The sequence below is a fragment of the Coregonus clupeaformis genome, chromosome 7 (genome assembly GCF_020615455.1).
Source record: "Coregonus clupeaformis isolate EN_2021a chromosome 7, ASM2061545v1, whole genome shotgun sequence".
In the NCBI taxonomy this organism is placed as follows: domain Eukaryota; kingdom Metazoa; phylum Chordata; class Actinopteri; order Salmoniformes; family Salmonidae; genus Coregonus; species Coregonus clupeaformis.
In genome coordinates, this window is record NC_059198.1 from 45,002,375 (window position 1) to 45,020,142 (window position 17,768).

General features: G+C 43.5%; 1 protein-coding gene across 10 annotated transcripts in view; it reads left to right on the plus strand.

Annotated features, from left to right (window-relative positions):
• Positions 1-17,768, plus strand: part of LOC121569793 (C-Jun-amino-terminal kinase-interacting protein 3) — a 79,565-nt gene that overhangs the window by 29,135 nt on the left and 32,662 nt on the right. For 3 of the 10 annotated variants that reach the window (XM_041880983.1, XM_041880985.1, XM_041880988.1), the window contains exons 2-14: positions 1,870-1,990; positions 5,813-5,883; positions 6,064-6,155; positions 6,788-6,811; positions 9,457-9,517; positions 11,957-12,191; positions 12,461-12,563; positions 12,640-12,758; positions 13,539-13,550; positions 14,038-14,055; positions 14,770-14,827; positions 15,313-15,465; positions 15,547-15,610. In XM_041880983.1, the coding sequence (XP_041736917.1) occupies positions 1,870-1,990; positions 5,813-5,883; positions 6,064-6,155; positions 6,788-6,811; positions 9,457-9,517; positions 11,957-12,191; positions 12,461-12,563; positions 12,640-12,758; positions 13,539-13,550; positions 14,038-14,055; positions 14,770-14,827; positions 15,313-15,465; positions 15,547-15,610 (1,131 nt within the window). The remainder of the gene's footprint in view (positions 1-1,869; positions 1,991-5,812; positions 5,884-6,063; positions 6,156-6,787; positions 6,812-9,456; positions 9,518-11,956; positions 12,192-12,460; positions 12,564-12,639; positions 12,759-13,538; positions 13,551-14,037; positions 14,056-14,769; positions 14,828-15,312; positions 15,466-15,546; positions 15,611-17,768) is intronic. The other 7 variants (XM_041880984.1, XM_041880990.1, XM_041880986.1 and 4 more) reach the window with 4 other exon arrangements.

The window sequence follows — 17,768 nt, forward strand, 5'->3', positions numbered from 1 at the left end:
GTCTCTCACAGTTGAAGTGTACCTGTGATAAAAAATTACAGACCTCTACATGCTTTGTAAGTAGGAAAACCTGCAAAATCGGCAGTGTATCAAATACTTGTTCTCCCCACTGTACACTAAGTTGAGTGTGCCTTTAAACAGCTTGGAAAATTCCAGAAAATGATGTCATGGCTTTTGAAGCTTCTGATAGGCTAATTGACATCATTTGAGTCAATTGGAGGTGTACCTGTGGATGTATTTCAAGGCCTACCTTCAAACTCAGTGCCTCTTTGCTTGACATCATGGGAAAATCAAAAGAAATCAGCCAAGACCTCAGAAAAAGATTGTAGACCTCCACAAGTCTGGTTCATCCTTGGGAGCAATTTCCAAACACCTGAAGGTACCACGTTCATCTCTACAAACAATAGTACGCAAGTATAAACACCATGGGACCACGCACCCGTCATACTACTCAGGAAGGAGATGCGTTCTGTCTCCTAGAGATGAACGTACTTTGGTGCGAAAAGTGCAAATCAATCCCAGAACAACAGCAAAGGACCTTGATGCTGGAGGAAACAGGTACAAAAGTATCTATATCCACAGTAAAACATGATGCTGTCACCCCCATGCTTCACGATAGGGATGGTGCCAGGTTTCCTCCAGACGTGACGCTTGGCATTCAGGCCAAAGTGTTCAATCTTGGTTTCATCAGACCAGAGAATCTTGTTTCTCATGGTTTGATAGTCCTTTTGGTGCCTTTTGGCAATCTCCAAGCGGGCTGTCATGTGCCTTTTACTGAGGAGTGGCTTCCGTCTGACCACTCTACCATAAAAGTCTGATTGGTGGAGTGCTGCAGAGATGGTTGTCCTTCTGGAAGGTTCTCCCATCTCCTCAGAGGAACTATGGAGCTCTGTCAGAGTGACCATAGGGTTCTTGGTCACCTCACTGACCAAGGCCCTTCTCCCCCGATTGCTCAGTTGGGTCGGGCGGCCAGCTCTAGGAAGAGTCTTGGTGGTTCCAAACTTCTTCCATTTAAGAATGATGGGAGGCCACTGTGTTCTTGGGGACTTTCAATGCTGCAGAAATGTTTTTGTACCCTTCCCCAGATCTGTGCCTCGACACAATCCTGTCTCGGAGCTCAACAGACAATTCCTTCGACCTCATGACTTGGTTTTTGCTCTGACATGCACTGTCAACTGTGGGACCTTATATAGACAGGGGTGTGCCTTTCCAAATCATGTCCAATCAATTTAATTTAACACAAGTGGACTCCAATCAAGTTGTAGAAACATCTCAAGGATGATCAATTGAAACAGGATGCACCTGAGCTCAATGTCGAGTCTCATAGCAAAGGGTCTGAATACTTATGTAAATAAGGTATTTCTGTTTTTTATTTGTAATACATTTGCTAAAATTTCTAAAAACCTGTTTTCACTTCGTCATTATGGTGTGTTGTGTGTAGATTGATGAGGATTTTATTTTTTAAATCCATTTAAGAGTAAGGCTGTAACGTAACAAAATGTGGTCTGAGTACTTTCCGAATGCACTGTATTTCCTATCTATTTTATTTTTGATGAAGATTTTTCCATTCTTGATTTGCAATTTCAATTCACTTCCTGAAATAATTTTGGGTTGTTTTCTCCCATGGAAATTCATATAGTTTCAGGATACATTTCACTGTGTGTGAATGTTCTCTTCCATAAAAATGTATAGGGCCGGTTTCCCGGACACAGAGTAAACCTAGTCCTGGGCTAAAAAACATTTTCAATGGAGATACTCCATTGAGTAAGCTTTTTAGTCCAGTACTAGGTTTAATCTGTGTCCGGGAAACCGGCCCATTGCGTTTGAGGATGGTTTTGACTGAATGTGTGTGGTTGTTCTCTCCCACAGAAATTCATAGAGTTTGAGGATGCGTTGGAGGGGGAGAAGAAGGACCTGCAGACTCATGTGGAGAGCCTGGAACTGCAGGGGAAACAGCTGGAGCTCAAGACCAAGAACTTCTCTGACCAGAGTGAGTATAGACTACTGTTACTGCTCAGAACTATTAGAGTGTTTTCACATTTGGTCCCTTTCTGACAATTTTTGTGAACTCAGTGCAGTTCACTTAATTTTTTGCCCAGTGTGAACACTCAAAAGGAACTCAGACCCCTCAAAAGGGACCCTAAAGCGAACCGAACTCGAGAGGTGGTCTTTTCGGTTCACTTGAATTCCTCGGTCCAGTTCCCTTTTATAGGGCAATGTGAACAGAAAGCTACCCAGATTCGCTTGTCATTATTCCCGCACCACATACTAGAATACTGCAACACCGTTTCCCCTGCCATAACCCCTCACATTGGTGACACAAAAGAGAGAAGATGATTATCTGCCATTTCGCATAATTTTTTGTGTGTTTTTAGTTCTGATTATATGTTTGCAATATGTGATCTATAAAGAGATATATAAAGAGAGCTTCATAACCTGTTTATTCGCTTGTGGGGTTTGAATAGTGTGAGAAGACAACAATATATTTGGTGAGAATCACAACATAGGGTACAAAATCAATTCTAGCTCTTAAAGGGGCAGTAGCCTACATTGGGTGTACAATTTTCAATTACAGCATTATTTAATCTGCAGTTATTGATGTGCTATTTATTCTGTTACCAATAATATTTACATGTTAATAGTATCTTCTGATTATAATTATTATATCTAATCTTTTAACTAAATGCAATCCATTAGCTTCCAAAATATACGTATATATAAATAGCTGTATGATAACACGTTCTGATGGAATGGCTTGTCCTGCACTTTGTAAAAACCCAGAGTGCATTGAGTGAATGTTGGGAAAATATCTTGGTTCCTTTCTAAACATAGCAATGTGAATGCAAAGAAGACTCGGACCACAAAATAGGTGAATTGAACTGGCAAAAGAGTTGAGTCCTCATTCGAAGTCAAGGGCAGTGTGAATACAAAGAGAACTGAGTTATTTTTTATTTATTTTACCCCAGAGTTCACATAAGAGGACTGAGATCGGTTCTTTTAAAGGGGACTATTTGTGAAAACACCTTTAGACTTAATAACTAGAACTACTCCGACTAGAGTGAGTATAAAACTATAATAACCAGAACTACTTCGATCAGATTGAGTATAGAACTATAATAACTAGAACTACTCCGACCAGAGTGAGTATAGAACTATAATATCTACAACTACTCTGACCAGACTGAGTATAGACTTAATAACTAGAAGTACTCTGACAATTTGATTTCGACAATGCCATTTGCCCACAACATGGGATAAACAGCTGCAGGTGATTGCGCAGTATCTAATGGCATATACAGTGAGACAGATATGCCCAGCAGTGCGATGGATCAGACTTTGTTTACTTAAGACAACACATCGATTCTGCATGTGTTTTTCTGTTGCTCATCAGTCTTTAATAACTAGAACTACTCTGACCAGAGTGAGTATAGAACTATAATAACCAGAACTACTTCGACCAGAGTGAGTAGTACCTCAGTACTAAAACACTGTGTACTACTACTCAGAGCTAGAACTACTCCGACCAGAGTGAGTAGTACCTCAGTACTAAAACACTGTGTACTACTACTCAGAGCTAGAACTACTCTGACCAGAGTGAGTAGTACCTCCGTACTAAAACACTGTGTACTACTACTCAGAGCTAGAACTACTTCGACCAGAGTGAGTAGTACCTCAGTACTAAAACACTGTGTACTACTACTCAGAGCTAGAACTACTTCGACCAGAGTGAGTGTGTACTTCTCAAAACTAGCACACTGCAAGTGTGCACTAATCAGAACTAGCACAACTCAGAATTAGCACACTGTGAGTCTTCACTACTCAGAACTACCACACACACTGTGAGTCTGCATTACTCATAACTAGCACAATGTGACGGTGCACTATTGACAGCCAAGCACAAAGTGTATAGCCTAGCACACATTGACTGAGCACTATTGTCTACCTACCATACAGTGTGGAGGACTACACATAGCCTGCTAGCACACAGTGGTTGTGCACCATGAAGAGCTTCGTATGCAATATACAAGGACACAGTATAGCCTGTTTTACACTAACCCACCATGCCCGGATGAGTCAGTGCATGTTCTGTGGTTAATATGGCTTAATAGGGTTTTAGTGCCTCTGACAGCAAACAGACTCACATATTCAATCAATCAATCAGTCAAATGTATTTATAAAGCCCTTTTTACATCAGCAGATGTCACAAAGTGCTATACAGAAACCCAGCCTAAAACCCCAAACAGCAAGCAATGCAGATGTAGAAGCACGGTGGCTAGGAAAAACTCCCTAGAAAGGCAAGAACCTAGCCAGTCCTCTTCTGGCTGTGCCGGGTGGAGATTATAAGAGTACATGGCCATTTAACATTTACATTTACATTTTAGTCATTTAGCAGACGCTCTTATCCAGAGCGACTTACATGAGCAATTAGGGTTAAGTGCCTTGCTCAAGGGCACATCGACTGATTTTTCACCTAGTCGGCTCGGGGATTAGAACCAGCGACCTTTCGGTTACTGGCACAACGGTCTTAACCACTAAGCTACCTGCCGCCCAGATTGACCAGATTGTTCTTCAAGATGTTCAAACATTCATAGATGACCAGCAGGGTCAAATAATCACAGTGGTTGTAGAGGGTGCAACAGGTCGGAACCTCAGGAGTAAATGTCAGTTGGCTTTTCATAGCCGAGCATTCAGAGGTCGAGACAGCAGGTGCGGTAGAGAGAGAGAGCAAGTCGAAAACAACAGGTCCGGGACAAGGTACCACGTCCGGTAAACAGGTCAGAGTTCCCTAGCCGCAGGCAGAACAATTGAAACTGGAACAGCAGCACGACCAGGTGGACTGGGGACAGCCAGAAATCATCAGGCCAGGTAGTCCTGAGGTATGATCCTAGGGCTCAGGTCCTCTAGGAGGGGAGGGAGAGAGGGAGAGAGAGAGAATTAGAGGGAGTATACTTAAATTCACACAGGACACCAGATAAGACAGGAGAATTACACCAGATATAATAGCCTGACCCTAGCCCCCACAGCACATAGACTATTGCAGCATAGATACTGGAGACTGAGACAGGGGTGGGTCGGGGGACACTGTGGCCCCGTCCGACGATACCCCCGGATAGGATATAACCCCACCAACTTTGCCAAAGCACAGCCCCCACACCACTAGAGGGATATCAACAGATCACCAACTTACTACCCTGAGACAAGGCTGAGTATAGCCCACGAAGATCTCCTCCACCGCACGAGCCAGAGGGGGCACAAAACAGGACAGGAAGATCACGTCTGTGACTCAACCCACTCAAGTGACGCACCCCTCCTAGGGACGGCATGGAAGAGCACTAGTAAGCCAGTGACTCAGCCCCCGTAATAGGGTTAGAGGCAGAGAATCACAGTGGAGAGAGGGGAGCCGGCCAGGCAGAGACAGCAAGGGCAGTTTGTCGCTCCAGTGCCTTGCCGTTCACCTTCGTACCCCTGGGCCAGACGACACTCAATTATAGGACCTACTGAAGAGATGAGTCTTCAGTAAAGACTTAAAGGTCGAGACTGAGTCTGCGTCTCTCACATGGATAGGCAGACCATCAATCGAGGAGGAAACGGGCCTGCTACCATTTAGTGTTTCAAAGCAGACCAGCTTTAAATGGAGAGCACCATCACACTATCCACAGTCCAATATGGAGCCATGTCCAGCAAGCCCTGGACTAATAGGCACTTTCAATGGAGAATCTCATTTGAACAGGTTTTTTGTCCAAGATCTGAAACCACAGTGTTGTTGCAATGGGAGGCTGGTTGACTCTGATTTTGTTTATCTGGGTTTCAGTCACTCGTCTGGAGGAGCGTGAGTCAGACATGAAGAAGGAGTACAACGCTTTACACCAGCGACACACAGAGGTAGGAACAGCCATGTGTGTGTGTGTGTGTTTGCGTGTGTGTGTGCATGCTTGAGAGAGTTTAGTATCTGACTCCATACTAGCTGCTAGGTTTGTACTTGATGTTGTTTGCCTGGTACAATAGAACCAAGTCAATGGAATTACATCCATCTTCCTCACTCATCCTCTCTCTTCCTGTCAGATGATTCAAACATACGTGGAGCATATTGAGAGGTCCAAGATGCAACAGGCAGGGAACAACAGCCAGTCAGAAGGACCAGGCAGTGGACGCACGTGAGTGGCTGACTTTTTTAACATTTTCATCAGAAAACGTTATTATCCCCCAGTGAGGAAATCCGTTGAGCAGCATACAGACAAAACAATACAGTTCATACAACAACATAGACATAAAATAATATAGATAGTTGTGACCTTTCTGGAAAGTGTGGGTGGGTGCGTGTGTGGGTGGGCATGTGTGTGCAGGGGGAAGAGTATGTATCCTGTAGTAAAAATGTATCCTGGCATAGCTTAGTAGTAGCAACTATGCTGAGGTAATGTTCTGTGCTTTGTTTTGTTTGGAATAAGTGTGCTAGGGTATAGTGTTCTGTGTTTAGTGTGCGGTAGTTGTGTTGTGCTGCTGTGTGTTAGCCCGTGTTAGATTGTCTTGTGACACGTGATGTAGTGGTAAAAGCTGATCGCCGTTTGTGGTGAGTAGTTACGCTCCCTATACTTTCAAAACCTTTATTCCGCAAAAGGTGGGTAAATGCTTGTGCAAAATAATATATGTCAGTAAACAACATTTATGTGTGTTTACCCTCCACTACACCACTTGTTGTGACCTGTTGTACCATGGGTTTGTCCTCACTCTAATCACCATATGTCTGTCTCGTTGTTTCACTCTGTGCTCGTGCTGCTGTGCTGCACAGTCAACGCCACGTGTGGAGGAAAAGGTAAATCACTACCCGCAAAAACCTCTTTGCCTCTTCCCCCCCCATCCCTGTCCCCTCAATCCCAATCTCATTCAGTGTTTGTCAGTCTTGGTCCTGGGTATATGACCTGGGTTCAAATACTTGAAAAATAATGTAATTAAACTTACTCAGGGGTTTTGCTTGAGTATTTTGGGGACTTTTCTATTGGTTTATTAAGCCAGGCAAGCTGAACCAGGCTCAGATACAGTATTTATTTCACTAGTACTGAGCGATTAGGGATTTTTGAGGTCGGTTTCGGTTCTATTACTTATATATTTTTTTACATTAAATGCATTATGAAATAATGACATTAAAATTATTAGAGCTTTTTAATGGAAATGCCAAAGCCAAAAATAGTGAACATTCAATTGCCAAAACACTGGAAATATTCCATTGTCTCTATAATAGAGAATTGCTATTAAATAATAAAATATTTCAGTTGTGTATATTACTTAGTTTTATTTGATGATTTTATCATTTTTAATTCATTAAAGTCAGCATCTCAATTTATCTCTGCTCAGGCAGTAGCAGCCCTCCAGACAACCATCTAATGTTATTTCTGTTCTCCCCATACTGTACTGTCTTTAGTCATCCTATTTAGCTAGGCTAGCCTGCCTAAGTATGCTGCAGAGCTGTCTGACGAAGTCATTTTACTAGTTCTTTAAAGTAGATAAGGCACACTTTCACGAATTCTCTATCCCTCTCTCTCGTCATTGTGTTGTTGTATCCTCTCTCATGCGGTGGCGTATACGGTCTGTGTGTATATAACCTAATGTAGCAGGCGTAAAAATGAATCGGAGCCTGAAAAGAACAGGCGCAATGGATTATGGTCATTTTAATTAATTACCACGTTTCTGAGCTGAACTAGGTTGAATATTTGTTTAATGAAAACTACAACTACCTTCAGCCCAGCATACCATATAGTTCTTGACTTAATTTCTCTCGTGAATGATTTGATTTCTCTCTAGCGAAACGCCGCGTTGGACTAACAAAAAAACAAAAGGCTTTTGCTCCTGCCCAGCACTAACACACCTGATTCAACTAATGGGGGGCTTGTTGATTAGTTGAATCAGGACTGCAGACCCTGTTGTTCCCAGGACTAGGACTGCTCTCCCTGGCTCCATTGACCAACCAGCCTCTCCTTGGACTATAAATTCCCCTGCCCCCAGTATGTCCCAATATGGAATGGCCCAGAGTTCGTGCCTTTGTCCTTTACCTTCTCCTCTATCACCCACTGTTTATGGTCTGTCACGCAATTCGGTTCGGTTAGTTTAGGCAGTCGTCCTGATGAGCCCTTCCAAGCTAGCTAATTTATGCCTGTGGCTAGAAACTTCAGCGAGAATTTGAAACTTGTCTGCCGAAGTCAGGACTTGGGAGAGTATTCAGAATCATTATGTTTTTATCGGAGTAATTGTTCTTTTTTTAAATGTAGACATTAATGGCGTAGTTGTACATTTTCTGTCACCCAGGCCTGATATTGGCAACACTAGCTAGCTACTTCCCACTCCTTACTGCGGGACAGCAGTGCTCGGCAAGCGGGAGCAAAGGACACTGTGCCCCGTGTTCAATTCATTTATATTTAGAAGGTTTTGTTATGTGTTAACAAACCTTTTTAATTTTTGTACTTATGTATTGTATATTGTTTTTTGTGGTGTGGTTTTCATATAAGCCCTTGGGCTTCCAGCCACACCTGCACACCGTTTTTTTGTTTTTATCTGTATTGTTGTCTATCACTTGTTTTCTTTGGTGCAAATCACATAAAAAAGTTTTTGCTGGCAAACTCACCATTGAGCAATAGACTGTATCACGGTGACATCCATATGGTTACTACCAATTTTACACATTATTTTTCGTGTAGGCTGTTATCCTACTCAAAATAAAATCAATTGGGATGGAACAAATTGGCCAGGTTAGCAACCGTCGGCGACATGTGATACAGCTGCCCTGTGGGAAGCAACTCATGTCGGCAAAACTCGATACAACACCGTTGCACTGGTCATTTGCACCGGCTTGTTGTAACGTTAGCTAATTGGCATGTCACGGTGATATTCAGGTGGTGACGAATGCTACAAGTTATTTCTACGTCGCCCATCGAAATAAACAACACTGTTGCCAGCTAGCCAGCATAAACTTGATGGCTCGGAAGGGCTCATCATGACTGAACCGAATCTGCTCATCTCCACTTTACTCTCAGCTGCGCGACATACAGTACGTCATCAATTTCTGCAGCAGGCCTGTGGGTATAGCCTCTCCCGTTTCTCCATAATGTGGATATATTGTGTCGTATTATGTCGGTCTGGTTGAGTGTCAGTCTGTCCAGTAGCTGGCTTTGTGTGTTTGTGCTTAATTCAAGGGATTTTCAGTTTTATGTTATGCGGTCCCGAAAGTTAGCTTTCACCTCTCCAGATACCTAATGTACAGTACATTATCTCCCTCCCTCTCTCTCCCACCTCTCTCTGCCCCTCTCCTCTCTCTTCCCCCTCACCTCTTTCTCTCTCTCTCGCTCTCTTTCGTTCTCATTTTCTTTTTCTTCTCTCCATCAAACCTTTCCTCTTCCCCCTTTGTTTTGTGCCCCCCCTTCTCTTCCTCTCCCCCTCTCTCATCCCTCCCCCTCTTTTTTCCCCCAGCAGCAAAGTGGAGCGTCCCCCGTCGTTGAGCCTGTACCCCAGTGGAGAGGGCATGGGGATGGTACGTGGGGGTCTCGGGGGGGGGATAGGATGATAATGCCTGGGTCTGGGACCGACGTTTGGCAGGTCAGCGAGCTCAGCCAATTCCACTACACCTCTGGCTACCAGGTGTGATAGAGGCTCCGTCCCAAATGGCACCCTATTCCCTTTATAGTCCACCAATTTTGACCAGAGCACTATGGGCCCTGGTCAAAAGTAGTGCACTATAAAGGGAATAGGTTGTCATTTGGGACGTAGCCAGACACTCCCCCTGGACCTCACGTCTGCAGAACACGTCATGCCTTATGTCATGCCACACCCACCACCACCACCGTCATTCAGAATCATCCAGACACATCTCTCACACTTGTTTGTGTCCCTTGTCTTCCAAGGGCTTTTCTTTGTGGTGTTTGTTGATTGGTTTTAAAGGCAGTGAGTATAATGAAGACATGACAGTGTATGAACAGATATGATGAATACATAATAGAACATAACTTAGCTTCTATCATCCCGTTTGCACCTGTCTTCACATCCCGTTTCACATGTACAGTACCAATCAAAAGTTTGGACACACCTACTCATTCAAGGGTTTTTCTTTATTTTGACTATTTTCTACATTGTAGAATAATAGTGAACACATCAAAACTATGAAATAACACATATGGAATCATGTAGTAAGCAAAACAGTGTTAAACAAATCAAAATATATTTTATATTTGAGATTCTTCAAATAGCCACCCTTTGCCTTGATGACAGCTTTGCACACTCTTGGCATTCTCTCAACCAGCTTCACCTGGAATGCTTTTCCAACAGTCTTGAAGGAGTTCCCACATATGCTGAGCACTTGTTGGCTGCTTTTCCTTCACTCTGCCGTCTGACTCATCCCAAACCATCTCAATTGGGTTGAGGTTGGGGGATTGTGGAGGCCAGGTCATCTGATGCAGCACTCCATCACTCTCCTTCTTGGTAAAATAGCCCTTACACAGCCTGGAGGTGTGTTAGGTCATTGTCCTGTTGAAAAACAAATGATAGTCCCACTAAGCCCAAACCAGATGGGATGGCGTATCACTGCAGAATGCTGTGGTAGCCATGCTGGTTAAGTGTGCCTTGAATTCTAAATAAATCACAGACAGTGTCACAAGCAAAGCACCCCCACACCATAACACCTCCTCCTCCATGCTTTACGGTGGGAAATACACATGCGGAGATCATCCGTTCACCCACACCGCGTCTCACAAAGACATGGCGGTTGGAACCAAAAATCTCCAATTTGGACTCCAGACCAAAGGACACATTTCCACAGGTCTAATGTCCATTGCTCGTATTTCTTGGCCCAAGCAAGTCTCTTCTTCTTATTGGTGTCCTTTAATAGTGGTTTCTTTGCAGCAATACGACCATGAAGGCCTGATTCACACAGTCTCTTCTGAACAGTTGATGTTGAGATGTGTCTGTTACTTGAACTCTGTGAAGCATTTATTTGGGCTGCAATTTCTGAGACTGGTAACTCTAATGAACGTATCCTCTGCAGCAGAGGTAACTCTGGGTTTTCCATTCCTGTGGCGGTCCTCATGAGAGCCAGTTTCATCATAGCGCTTTTTGCGACTGCACTTGAAGAAACTTTCAAAGTTCTTGAAATGTTCCGTATCGACTGACCTTCTTGTCTTAAAGTAATGATGGACTGTTGTTTCTCTTTGCTTATTTGAGCTGGTCTTGCCATATTATGGACTTGGTCTTTTACCAAATAGGGCAATCTTCTGTATACCCCCCCTACCTTGTCACAACACAACTGATTGGCTCAAACGCATTAAGAAATAAATACATTCCACAAATTAACTTTTAAGAAGGCACACCTGTTAATTGAAATGCATTCCAGGTGACTATCTCATGAAGGTGGTTGAGAGAATGCCAAGAGTGTGCAAAGCTGTCATCAAGGAAAAGGGTGGCTATTTGAAGAATCTCAAATATAAAATATATTTTGATTTGTTTAACACTTTTTTTGGTTACTACATGATTCCATATGTGTTATTTAATAGTTTTGATGTCTTCACTATTATTCTACAATGTAAAAAAATTGTAAATATTAAGAAAAACCCTTGAATGAGTAGGTGTGTCCAAACTTTTGACTGGTAGTGTAAGTGTGATGCTTTGTTACTAAGTGTACGCGCAAGATTGTAAGTATAAGCAAGATCTTGAAGATTGCAATGAGCCTTGCAAGAGAAGAACCCTGGCTTCCCTATTCTCCACCCTTCAGACTAAATGTGCACTTGCACACTCTCCGTCATTGATTTAAAAGCATTGGCTTGGTGCAAACATTGTCTGGAGGGAGTTTCCACCATTGTTAAATCCATGAAGGGAAGTGTGCAAGTGTACACTTTGGGAGAAGGGTGGAGAATCGGGATGCAGCCCCTCTTTAACAATGTAGCCCCTTGACCTCTTTAACCCCTGACCTCTGACGCCCCAGGAGGATGGTTCCGAGTCGGATTCGGTGGCGGCCACGCCCAGTAGCACAGGAAGTAAGTCCAACACGCCCACTTCCTCTGTCCCTTCCGCCACCGTCACGCCCCTCAACGAGGGCTTCCTCCCGCCCGGCGAGTTCGACCCAATGCATGCTGTAAGCCGTGGCAGGAAGAGTGCCAAACGCCTCAGCAGAAACATGGAGGTGCAAGTCTCTCAGGAAACCAGGAACGTCAGCATCGGTGAGTGTAACATGCAGTTTCACACACACATACACACACTCGCGCACATACACACACGTTAGCATGAGTGGATCATTGTGTGATCAGGGCCTGTATTCATTAAGTCCCTCAGAGAAGGAGTGCTGATCTAGGATCAGGTCACCCCCTGTCCATGTAATCTTATTCATTATGATCTAAAAGGAAAAACTTATCCTAGATGATCACTCCTATTCTGAGATGCTTTGTGAATATGGTATTGAGTGTGTATGATATTCTATATATGTACTCAGGTATGGGTAGCAGTGACGAGTGGTCTGAATTCCAAGAGATCATCGATTCCACCCCGGAGCTGGATATGTGTGTGGACCCCCGTCTCTATGGTGGAGGAAACAGGTAACACACACACACACACACACACACACACACACACACACACACAGCAATTATTACGTATCAGTGTGTGTGTCAGTCCTTCCCAGGGCATCGTGAACGAGGCGTTCGGTATCAACACCGACTCTCTCTACCACGAGATCAAGGATGCCAAGTCTGACATCATCGGGGACGTGGACGCCGGGGCGGAGCTTCTAGGTAAGCCGGTCAGAGGAGCATTGGGTGGGGTATATGCAAATGAGCTATTGGAAGGCAGCGTAGGCCAGTCTCTGGTTGTGTTCCAGGCTGTCTACATTGCAGATGTTGCATTGCATTAACCAATGGTTGTGTGCCATGTCATCGACTGCACAGTCGGGTGTCAGATTGCTATTTCAAATGATGTGGTTAGCTGATATGTTAAACACCTATCCAGCTTTGTGAGTTCTGGCATGCGTCTGAAATGTAGTCATCCTGGAACCCAACCTCTGTCTGCACTAAGCAGAAATTAATTGGGAATGTAAGCTGCGGTGCTTAGTACTAAGCTAGTGGGTGCCTCAAACACCTCAAAAAGAGCAAATGGTTATTTCTGTGAAATATGTTTTGCTTCTTTTTTTTGGTATAAATGTCACAATTAAGCGCTATGTTTTGAGGCTGTGTCACCGTTGCCATAGCACTGGCTGGCTCTGAACTTTGACCCTGCACACAGCGGAATGTTCACCACCACCCCACATCCCCGGCAGCTCCCCCATCCTCCACCGCACCGCAAAGCACCCTGGGATATCACTTGCACCATGGCTGCAGTCCCCATTGATTTGATATATTTTGAAGTTTGATTTTACAGGGCAAGCTAAATTATTCTTGATTTAGTCTTGGTTTACTTTTTGAGTTGACAGAGCTTCATGATTGATTTATTTCACTGCGATCATATTAGTTTATTGACCCGTGACCCTTCTATGTGCTTCCTCTCTCCCTTCCTGTGTATGCTGGACACGCCCCTAGGGGAGTTCTCAGGTGTGTATCTGAACCCTCTCTTTCTCACACACACACATACACATCCCTGCCTCCCACCTTCCAAGACACACACGAAGTACCACTGTATGCCTGTAGGCTTTACCCAATGACACGATGCTGGCATTCCAGGCTACAACAGTTGTTTTAAATGTTGATCTAGTCCAGATATTGTCCAGATAATGCTCTCTTTGATTGGTTGGTCGTAACGTTACAAAGCTCAACTGAACCCTGTGGTCAATGAAGGTGAATCTCTCTGTTTGTCGCTCCGAGTCTAAACTGACTACTAGTGTTCTCTGGTCTTGGACAGATCCAAGCTCTCTTATTGCTCTCTCAAGCTTTAGTATATAACAAGTGCTTCTCAGCAGTCTCTCTTCTCTCTCTCTTTTATCTCACCCCATCCCTCCTTCTCTCTCTCTCTCTCTCTGGTCTGTGCCCCCCTCCCTCTTTCTTTCTCCTCTCTCTCCCCGTTTCTCTTCCTCTCTCCCAGTCCGTGATGATTTTTTCGGTAAGGCTCCCTCTAGCCTTATTCAGCATCTCTGGCTGTTGCTCATCCTCCCATGTTGTTGTGTCTGTCTGTGATGTCTCGTCTTTGCTGCGTTCCATGTTGTGATGCCATTTCCTACCTGTTTCTCTGCTGTGATGTCACTTCCTCCCATTTCCTGTTGGCTTTTATTTGAGTCTGGCAAGCTATTTCTTCTTCTTTTGTATTTGTTTTTCACCTTTATTTAGATTTTGAATCCATTGCTTTGTCCTCATGTTGTTTGACACTGTGAAAGCACATTCCACTTTTATTTGAGCTTGTCACAGCAAACACATCATTATTGTATCTGTATTTCTTTTGGGAAATCTTTTGGGCTTTTCTTGGTTTCATTTCAGCTTGCGGGAGTTGGCTTAAACATCATGATTCTCCCCAAAACCTCTAAACCTTCATACATTACTGATGTAGAATTAATCCATAAATAGCCCCAGAATTCATATTCAAAGACGATTAATGTGTTCATTAAAAAAAGTTAACTAAGTTTATAGTTAATGCACACTTGGAGAGTTCATGAAGTGTTTATAGAGCAATAAAATGAGTGTAGCCTGGTCCCAGGTCTGTTTGTGCTCTCTTGCCAACTGTTTGGCAAGACAAACAGCACAAACAGATCTGGGACCAGGCTAGAAAGAGTGTTGTTAGTGTTAATCAATGCTAACACTAATGCTAACTAATACGTCACAGGTATGGGCAAGGAGGTGGAAAATCTGCTGACGGAGAACAAACATCTTCTGGAGACCAAGTAAGTGTGTGTGTGTGTGCTGCTGGATATTAACGATGGTTTGGTGCAAGATAGATTTACTAGAGGGGGCTGTTCTTTTGCAAGGGTTGAGTAAAAATGCAATTATTTGGATGAATAGAGAGAGCACACACACACAGACATGCAAGGATGTGTGTGTGTGTTTGAGAGTGATAGTAAGACACGGAGAGAAAATGGGTTTTCCTTTTCTTTTATTTAGTTTTGTCCGTTTTCTTTTGAGGCGGGGTTACAGGTACAAAAAAACAATCAAAGAAATGCATACAAGATAACCCCAACCCATTCCCCCCCTCAGTCCCCATCCACCTGCCCGCGTCCTCCCTCCCCACCTGGAAACCATGCCCCCCCGCCCTCCCCCACAACAGGTTTTCCTTTTCCAGTTGAAATGCCTTTCGATTGGCACCCAAATACTTTTGTTTAATTATTGAGTTAAGCAGTACAATTATTGATTCCCATTTCTCCCCATGCAGAAATGCTCTGAACATCGTGAAGAACGACCTGATAGCCAAAGTGGATGAGCTCTCTGGGGAGCATGAGGTGCTGAGAGAGGAACTGGATGCCCTTAGGACCGCCAAGAACAAAGTAGATGCAAAGGTTAAAGAACTGGAAGAAGAGCTGAAGAGGTGAGGGGTGGTGGGAGTGTGTGTGTGCGTGCGGGCATAGTGTGTGTGACTTGTGACTCTTATGACTCTTTGCCTCCTCAGGTTGAGAGCAGAGGCTCTGACTCTGGGAGCATCTCAGGACTCCAAGGATGAAGGAGGAGAAGATGTGAGTAAAACAAACAAACAAATAAACATTTAGTCATATAGCAGACACTCTTATCCAGAGTGACTTACAGTTAGTGCATTAGTAGCTAGATACAACAACCACATATCACAGTCAAAGCTAGGTTTCCATCCAATTGGCAACTGATTTTCATGCAAATATTCTAAAATGTGTTTCCATCAGAGATGTGTTTCCATCAAATTGACTTGTTGCGGATAAAAGGCTGTGCGTGGTGACTTAGTGCACATTTAAAAAAACTTTGCGGTTAAATTCCCACGTACCAAATAAAAAAACAATTTAAATGGGTTTCCATCGCATGTTCAACTCTACCGATGGTTTTGTCACAAAACATTTTTTGTTATACAGTGAGGGAAAAAAGTATTTGATCCCCTGCTGATTTTGTACGTTTGCCCACTGACAAAGACATGATCAGTCTATAATTTTAATGGTAGGTTTATTTGAACAGTGAGAGACAGAATAACAACCAATCCAGAAAAACACAAGTCAAAAATGTTATACATTTATTTGCATTTTAATGAGGGAAATACAGTGGGGGAAAAAAGTATTTAGTCAGCCACTAATTGTGCAAGTTCTCCCACTTAAAAAGATGAGAGAGGCCTGTAATTTTCATCATAGGTACACGTCAACTATGACAGACAAATTGAGGAAAACAATTCCAGAAAATCACATTGTAGGATTTTTAATGAATTTATTTGCAAATTATGGTGGAAAATAAGTATTTGGTCACCTACAAACAAGCAAGATTTCTGGCTCTCACAGACCTGTAACTTCTTCTTTAAGAGGCTCCTCTGTCCTCCACTCGTTACCTGTATTAATGGCACCTGTTTGAACTTGTTATCAGTATAAAAGACACCTGTCCACAACCTCAAACAGTCACACTCCAAACTCCACTATGGCCAAGACCAAAGAGCTGTCAAAGGACACCAGAAACAAAATTGTAGACCTGCACCAGGCTGGGAAGACTGAATCTGCAATAGGTAAGCAGCTTGGTTTGAAGAAATCAACTGTGGGAGCGATTATTAGGAAATGGAAGACATACAAGACCACTGATAATCTCCCTCGATCTGGGGCTCCACGCAAGATCTCACCCCGTGGGGTCAAAATGATCACAAGAACGGTGAGCAAAAATCCCAGAACCACACGGGGGGACCTAGTGAATGACCTGCAGAGAGCTGGGACCAAAGTAACAAAGCCTACCATCAGTAACACACTACGCTGCCAGGGACTCAAATCCTGCAGTGCCAGACGTGTCCCCCTGCTTAAGCCAGTACATGTCCAGGCCCGTCTGAAGTTTGCTAGAGTGCATTTGGATGATCCAGAAGAGGATTGGGAGAATGTCATATGGTCAGATGAAACCAAAATAGAACGTTTTGGTAAAAACTCAACTCGTCGTGTTTGGAGGACAAAGAATGCTGAGTTGCATCCAAAGAACACCATACCTACTGTGAAGCATGGGGGTGGAAACATCATGCTTTGGGGCTGTTTTTCTGCAAAGGGACCTGGACGACTGATCCGTGTAAAGGAAAGAATGAATGGGGCCATGTATCGTGAGATTTTGAGTGAAAACCTCCTTCCATCAGCAGGAGCATTGAAGATGAAACGTGGCTGGGTCTTTCAGCATGACAATGATCCCAAACACACCGCCCGGGCAACGAAGGAGTGGCTTCATAAGAAACATTTCAAGGTCCTGGAGTGGCCTAGCCAGTCTCCAGATCTCAACCCCATAGAAAATCTTTGGAGGGAGTTGAAAGTCTGTGTTGCCCAGCGACAGCCCCAAAACATCACTGCTCTAGAGGAAATCTGCATGGAGGAATGGGCCAAAATACCAGCAACAGTGTGTGAAAACCTTGTGAAGACTTACAGAAAACGTTTGACCTGTGTCATTGCCAACAAAGGGTATATAACAAAGTATTGAGAAACTTTTGTTATTGACCAAATACTTATTTTCCACCATAATTTGCAAATAAATTCATTACAAATCCTACAATGTGATTTTCTGGAATTTTTTTTCTCATTTTGTCTGTCATAGTTGACGTGTACCTATGATGAAAATTACAGGCCTCTCTCATCTTTTTAAGTGGGAGAACTTGCACAATTGGTGGCTGACTAAATACTTTTTTTCCCCACTGTAAGTATTTGA